General features: G+C 42.7%; 1 protein-coding gene across 1 annotated transcript; it reads right to left on the reverse strand.

Moving 5' to 3' along the window:
- Positions 1-582: 582 nt before the first annotated feature.
- On the reverse strand, positions 583-4,975 carry LOC121781604 (putative late blight resistance protein homolog R1B-16). Its single transcript, XM_042179330.1, has 4 exons — positions 4,837-4,975; positions 4,622-4,782; positions 838-3,048; positions 583-751 (listed from the first exon to the last, which is right to left on the reverse strand). The coding sequence occupies exons 1-3, from the start codon at positions 4,973-4,975 to the stop codon at positions 844-846; spliced, it is 2,505 nt and encodes an 834-aa protein (XP_042035264.1). The 3' UTR covers positions 583-751; positions 838-843.
- Between the last annotated feature and the right edge of the window lie 2,929 nt (positions 4,976-7,904).

Raw genomic sequence — 7,904 nt, forward strand, 5'->3', positions numbered from 1 at the left:
AAGCTTAGAAGAACATTCTTACGTAGTGCCTAAGAACATTGTCATGATTAATCTACTAAATACTACTACAAGAAAATTGAAATTAGAATAAGAAAAGAAATCAAATAAAAGTCCAAGGGTTACCTTAGAGCATCCACAATGGAGGATGTCCCGCCGGACGTGACGGACATCCGCGCAGGACGTCCGCCATTAGGCGAGGGAGGGGTGGACGCGGACGTCGGCTGCGGACACCGCACATCATCGGCTTTCCGGGACTTCCGTCGTGACGTCTGTCATTGCGGTACCACGACGGACGTCCCAGCGGATGTCCCGATTTTTTTTTTTTGTGGATGTCTGCCGGGATGTCCTTGGGGATGTCCGTCATTGTGCAATGAGATGTCCTTATGACGTGGCAGTGCAGTGGGAGGTACTTATGACGTGGCTGATGGTGTTTTTGGGAAGTCCGTCGGGACATCCGCACCACTGTGGATGCTCTTAACAAATTGTACAAACTTCGGTCTCATGAAACCTTACAATAATTAATTACAAATATATCATATCAGAATCACTTCGAAAACATGATATGTTAATCTGAAAACATGATACGACAAAATAAACAATGATTATTCAACACAATCACTACATACTTTGTTTTTCAAGGATTGCAATACTTTGTTATTCAACATAACTTATTACATTCAAGTGAAGACTACTTTGAAAGTAGCATTTTCTAGCAAGCCAGACTGCAGCAACTAGTCATGTAGTGGTACCCCTGCAAACATCAGCAATTGATATTAACATATACTATCAAATACTAGTAGTATAATTTAGGTGTTGATAGTTGGAAAGGAATGTGACCTGTGATCAATCGGTTGGAGGGAAAATGGAGAGATTGAATGCATAGCCTTGTGGCTGCGTCGTCGCCTTCTTCGCCTCTTGTATCCTCTTGGCAGACGCAGCTGCAGGTTTACAGTAGAACAACTCCACCATTTGAAGGCTAGTTAACTCAGCCAGCCCAATTGGAATTCCGAGAAGCTTCTCACACTTCTTGAGCACAAGGCCTCTAAGCTTAGGGAAATGATGGGATGAAGCCTTCCACACGGTTAAATCCGTCTCTTCAACATGCAAGAACTCAAGACGACGGAAACCTCCATCATCCGCCTTCCATGTATTCCCCATGAACGCCTTATCTTTCAACTTAAGCACCTCGAGATTGTCCAGCATGCTGAGGGTTGACATGATATTCCAACTGAGGTAAGTAGCAACTAGTGTGAGGCTCCTCAACTTAGAAGGGAATTGGTAAGATTGAGGAAGCGAACGAAGTTGGCCTTCTGCAGCTGCTTTAGGACCTACGTAGTTTACTAGTTTCAGCTTTTCAAGATTTTTTATTTTCCCCAAACTATCAAAGGATCCAATCTTTCCTTCCAGAAACAAGGCTAGTCGCCCACGAATGCCCAGTTTCTTCAAATTGCAAGCACATTCAATAAGTTCGGTCGTGCAGCTCTCAACTGAAATTGTTCCCAGTGTTTGAAGCTCCACGCCATATTTGCTATCTTTACTTGGCTTGGGCAAGATAGCAGATGCATTTGTCTTAAAATGTCTCAACTGCGTCAACTTCCATATATCCACCTTGACCTCAAGAGTATGAGATGTCGTGTCGATTATGAGAGTTTGTGTGTTCCAAAGGTGGCTGAACTTCGATGCAAGAGTCGACGAATCCAAAGACAACGAAATGTACCTTGCATGAACCAACTGGTACATCTCATTGCTAATTTTGGCGAGTCTCATGGGTTTCGCTTCTAAAACTCTAAGCAATTTGAAAGCCACGAGGAAGTATGGAATGTTTTCCGAGGGCAAGCTACATTCCTCATTCGAAAAACAGATAAAAGAGCGAACACGATGACCTGAAGGTTTTGAAGAGATAAATTTCAAACCATTGGAATGAATAGAAAGACGACGATACTTATCTAAGTCCGAACCTCCATTGCCAGACTCGATTTCCTGGAAAAAGTTCTCATTCTCATTTCCAGCTTCGCCTTTGCAGAAGTTGCGCAAGGCATCATGAATACGACACGTTTTAACCTTACCATTCGGTTTAAACTTCTTAACTGTGACTAAGTTTCTACTGACAAGTTCCTCCAAATACATCTCTCCACATTCCTCTAGACTGCAGTCATTGTTTTGCTGTATAAATCCTTCTGCAATCCACATGCGGATCAATTTTGTTGCGGGAATCTCATAGTCTTCGGGAAACACGCCAAGATAGAGAAAGCATGCGCGCAAGTGGTAAGGCAATCTATCATAACTCAAGAATATAAATTTCTTTATTCGATCTGCAGGGTCGTTTTTTGTGAGATACGTGTTTATGCTTTCCCATTCTTTTTTCGTTGCATCCATATCCGAGGCTGAAAGTTTCGTTGCAAGGATGCCCCCTATGACTACTATTGCAAGCGGAAGTCCTCCACAGTTTCTTGCGATCCATCTCCCAACATCTTCCAAGTCAGAAGGGCAATCTTGGTTGCAGAGTGCCTCCACTCGAAGCAACTGCCAACTCTCTTCTTCAGTAAAGAAACGCAACTCCTTGCGAGACTCTTGGCGACTAACATGTGTGACAACAGCCTTGTTACGACTAGTGATCAAGATTTTACCCTTGGTATTGTTCGGAGGCAGAGCAGTGCTGAGTCTGTCCCAATCATCTTGACTCCGGACATCATTCAACACGATTAGAAAACTTGCTATCTCGAGATAGGAAGCAACTATTTGGGCTAGCTCCTTGTCGTCTTTTCGACATAGGTCCTCGTTTATAGCGGTGAACTCTTTAAGAGTGGCTAGAAAGATGTCCTTGTTGGAGAGACTATAGGAGATAGGAAGCCATATGCGGACAGGGAATTTGTAGATGATTTCAGGATTATTGAATACTTGCCAAGCCAATGTAGTCTTGCCCAACCCAAACATGCCAACCAAAGAAACTACATCAAAATAGTTGGTTTCTTTAGTGAGATGTCCAACTACCTCTTCTGCCACATCTGTGAAACCCACCACGCCTTTCTGTCTTGGCGGTCGAACCACCTATTTCACACATCAATGCACATAGATAATGTTGAATGGAAGAAGTTGCAAAAATTAGTGCATTCTACTAGTTAACTTGTAATTCAAAAGATCGAGTAGTCTAAATGTTTTATGACAAATATCTCAAGTGCCAAGATGTATTAGTAAGTTAAAACTTTGGCTTTTCATGGAGTGGCTCAAAATATTTTCTCTATCATTATAACTAAAATAATGCTTCTTTTCATGACCATCACAAAATCATATAAAAAGCAATATATATTGTTCATATTGTTTCCTACTTCCACGATAAAAAATTTAATTGATCAACTTCCATGTGTATATATAGTTGACTAATACATAAAACATAGGTACTATTATAATCTTGAATGCAGTGATGCTAACTCATCCTTTAATTGCTAACTAGAACTAATTTAAGATTATAAGATTTTAGAGATCTAATGGTTTATAAATTATCATGTGTAATTTTATTTTTCATTTTTTAGTATTAAAAAAATAATGCTAACAACTATCAATTTAGGATTTAAAAACACAACATCAATATATTATATTAAAAATATCAACACGATGTCATGATAATGTCAATACAATTTCATATTTACATTGTATCAGCATTGTATTGACTACTCCCTACGTCCCAATAAATATGAAACATTTGTTTTTTGGCACGCAAATTAACAATTTAAGAGTGGAATAATAACTGACGGCAAATTATATTTAATATTGATTGATTAACAATTAACGTTGACATTATCTCATTAATGAAGGTGGTGGAATGATTAAGCTAGCTTAAGAATCTGTCATATGCACATCATATAGGTCAGGGGTTCAATTTACATTAATTTTTTTGAGAAAACCTTACAAAATTAAAATGTCGGTTTAATTAATCGGCCATCGATTTTTGCCGGTTCAAAATTGCCCAACTGTCCACTGGTTTCTTTAGAGCACCAGCCAAGGCCGAACCGGTTGAACCGACCGATCCAGTCCAATTTTTTAAAACATTGCAATTATACCACTAGTAATAGTAGTTAGCATCATATAGTTTGTAGAAAACAAAAAGAGTGAATTCACATAGGATGAATAGTACAAAAATATGAACCTTTTTTAAGCTAAAAAAATAAATTCCCTCTCCTCCTCCTCCCTAATCATCTCCCCCTTCCCACCCACCAATCATCGTCCCAACATGATCATATCTTTCTATTACAACTACCTGCCACCATTGTTTAGCTATTGCTACCAAGTCGAATGTAGACTACCAAGGCAGTATGAGATAAATAAATATAGTAGTATTTCTTTTACTTTGAAATAAGTGGAAACTTTTACTCTTACAACATTAATTTAGACATTTTGGACAACCAGTCATCATATATGTGTGTGTAAAACTGTCTTCATAACTCAAATTTTGTATTTCCATTTAGCCACTTTTCAAGTAAACCATACTGTTTAAGTTTTTGGCAAAGCAGTTATAATTAATTAAATTCACAAAGCATAAATATCGAAAGAAATCAACTGGCGTTGGAGGATCCAAAAAAGAAGCAAAGATGAAAGTAAAAAAAGGTGTATAAGTATAACCAACCTCAAGCTTGGCATAGTTGTTGAGGGCCTGGCCTTCACCACCTCCACCTTCTTGCCAATGTCCTCGAGAGTGACAGAAGGCTTCCAGAATTTGAGCAGCAACGAAGTCGTTGGCTTCTTGTCCATGACATGAGTGACAAAGGCGTCGATCGCGTCTTCCACCTCATAAACCACATCTCGAATGCTCCTCGTCCTCCCTCCGCTTCTTCACAGAGCCCCTCAGGAACGTTTTGAAGAGGCGGAGATCGGTCTGCAGATCCTCGATCTGCTGCTTCGAGTCGGTGAGGAGATGAGAGTGGTTGAGCAGCAGATCCTTGAGGTTGTTCAGTAAGAATTCTACTGCAGCATCCGCCATTTTTCTTTCTCTCTCACCGACAAATTAAGAGGTTAGTCAACTCTTTTTGATTAGCTGAGGGAGCTCTTTCTTTAACTATTATAATTGTAGTTTACGCATTTTTAAATTTTTATTCGGAAACGACTAATCAAATGGCAGGGCAACGGATTGGTATGTTGACTACATTTTATAATAGTGCGAAAATGGATCATCTTCGGTGAGTTGGAGAGAGTATATTTAGGCCATCCACGACGCGGTTGCTATACCGTTCCTTAAACTACTATTTACGGGCCCCACTGTACTTTTTTACTCCATTCCTTAACTAAGAGCATCTCCAGTGGGCGGATGTCTCACTCGGACATCCACTAGGACATCCCAAAAACACCTCCTGCCACGTCACTAGGACTTCCCATCCCACTGCCACGTCACTAGGACATCCCCTGCACAATCCGCCCTTCCCACTAGAGTTTAAAAAAAAAAAAATTAATTACCGGACGTCCGACCCACTCCACAATGGCGGACGCACGCCCGCCCGCCCGTCGCCCGCACGACCGAGGACACCCGATGTCCTCACGGGACGTCCGTATCCGACCTTCGACGCCACAATGACGGACGTCCCGGTCGCCCGTCGCGGACGTCCGACCGGACGTCCGCCATTGGAGATGCTCTAAGGAACGGAACCTGCAACCCTCCGTTCCTTATCCGTTTCTTAACCGTTCCTTAAATTACTATTCATTAAATTTCATTTTTTATTTTTATTTCCAACCCAATTCAATTAAAACAAACACACTTCATTAATAAAAAACACACAACATAAAAAAAACTTACAACTTAAAATTCTAAAAAATAAAAAACACAAATTAAAATCCTAAAAAATTAAACGTTGCATAATTTAAAATACAAATTTAAAGAAAATAAAAAATTACTCCGCCGGCGAATCATCCCCCGAAGGCGGTCGAGGTGGAGGGGGAGTCGGAAGGCCAAGATGTGCTGCCATATGCACAATTCCGTTCCACCAGGCTGCATATTGGGAGGGCGAGAAGCGGGAAGTGTCCGCCATTGTGGTGGTCATGTACGCCGCCATAAGGGTGTTCGAGCCTCCCCCGAGCCCGCCTGGCTTGATTCGCCTCGGCCCTTCCTTGCTCTAGCCGCCTTCGCCGCCTTCGTCCCTTGCGGCCGACGGCGCCCACGGCTGGATCCCCCGTCATCGCCGGCCGTACCAGCAAACTCCTGCGGTGCACCCTCTTGTCCGCCGCTGCCCTCACCGGTGTCACCAGACGAATATTGGCCACTTGCTGTGTGCTTCGTGCGCTTTGAGGTTGAGCCCGAGCTGAAGCGGACACCGCCGGCCCACCTTTCCTCTTCCTTGACGATCTGCAACATATTTGAATTGTTTACCGGTGTCCTGGTTGTAGACGCGCAAAGCCGCCCTCAGAATGTCGGCTCTCGAAGCTCCGCTTTGGTAGTGCGCCGCTTCGGTCGAGCAGATGCCGCAGAATTTTTTGACCTGTTTGTCGACTCGGCGAAAGTGAGAGCGGAGCATCTTATATGTGCGCTTCCGGGACCCTTTCGGCTTAATCTGGTGGTAGATCTCGGTGACCTTTTCCCAGAAGCACTTGTTGGGTTGTTGATTCCCGACGATGGGATCGTACAAGACGGTGATCCATGCATTGTACACCGCCATCGTTTCGTTGTTGCTGTACGGATGCCGGCCTAGATCCTCCTCTTCCTCCTCCTCCTCGCCCGCCTCCGCCCTGGAGCTTCGCCCGCCTCAGCCTACTCTCAGAGTGTGTTCAACGGGGAAATCCTCCCGAATCTGGGATAATCCCTGCGAATACCGTGGGGCGGAGGGACAAGCGTATGCATCCACGTCAAAAGTGGGTTGTTGGTACCCACCCGGCGTCGCCGAACCCGCCGTGCCCGGCGTCTACGAACCGGAACCACCCAGTGTGTTGTACATGGTCTCCCAATCGTTAAACGTGTTGAGATCCCACCCGCCGGAGCCGCCACCGCCGAAGTTGCCGTCGCCAGACATTTTTTGATGAGATGTTAGATGAAAATTGGAAAGGAAATGAAGTTGATTTAGGAAGAATATATGTGTAGTTGTATGTGAAATGAGGATGAATTAAGAGTATTTATAGAGTAAAAAAATAAAAAAATTAAAAAAAAGAAAAACGGATATAAATAAACGGTAATATTACCGTTTGAATTTTTTTTTTAAAAAAGATTTATTGCATCAGCACGTGACGACGCCCACTCGCGGGCTGGCGAGTGGGCGTCACGCTCGACGCAGGGCGCGCCACGTCGCCGAAGCGCGTGGCGTGACAGCCCGTCCCGCGTCTCGCGACGACGGGTTATGGGACGGCACGACGACGGGTTGGGAACGGAACGCATCGCTGCAACGCGTTCCGCGGCGGTTTCGTCCCTCGGGAACGAAACGGGGGCCAGCGACGGAACTCTTTGTGGATGCTCTTATAGCCGAGATCAAGTAATATTAACTAAAAGTGGGATCAAGTAATATGGGTGAAATACTTTTTCATAGTGTAAATAAATCGGGACCTATATTTGGAGACAAACTAAAGTGAGAAATGAGACTCCTAATAAGGGACGAGGGGAGTAATGTTTTGTTAGATAAACTTTTTTATTTTTATTAGTACTTTGTACTCTCTCCGTCCTAGTTCAAGTGATTGATTTCTTTTTAGCCGTTGTTTTGCGAAGATGATAATAAATAGTTAAAGTGGAGAGAAAGCAAACCTTATTACTTTATCTCTATTTTAACTATTTATTATTATTTTTCTAAATCCGTGCTGAAAAATAGTTAAATATATATTTGAGATGGGACGAAGGGCGTATACTAATTTGGATGGACGGTTTGATATGAAAATATTAATTTTTTAAGGCCAAATAGTATTATTTTTATGATAAGCCTCTCATGTCTTTAGAATTTTTT

This window comes from Salvia splendens, chromosome 20 (genome assembly GCF_004379255.2).
Source record: "Salvia splendens isolate huo1 chromosome 20, SspV2, whole genome shotgun sequence".
Classification (NCBI taxonomy): Eukaryota; Viridiplantae; Streptophyta; class Magnoliopsida; order Lamiales; family Lamiaceae; genus Salvia; species Salvia splendens.

What these genes read in the sequence shown, in the direction of transcription:
- LOC121781604 (XM_042179330.1), bottom strand. Translation starts at nt 4,975, where the DNA reads ATGGCGGATGCTGCAGTAGAATTCTTACTGAACAACCTCAAGGATCTG. An exon ending in CTTCAAAACGTTCCTGAGGG is followed by an intron (nt 4,783 to 4,836) that starts GCTCTGTGAAGA and finishes GTGGTTTATGAG; the next exon opens with GTGGAAGACGCGATCGACGC. An exon ending in ACAACTATGCCAAGCTTGAG is followed by an intron (nt 3,049 to 4,621) that starts GTTGGTTATACT and finishes TGTGTGAAATAG; the next exon opens with GTGGTTCGACCGCCAAGACA.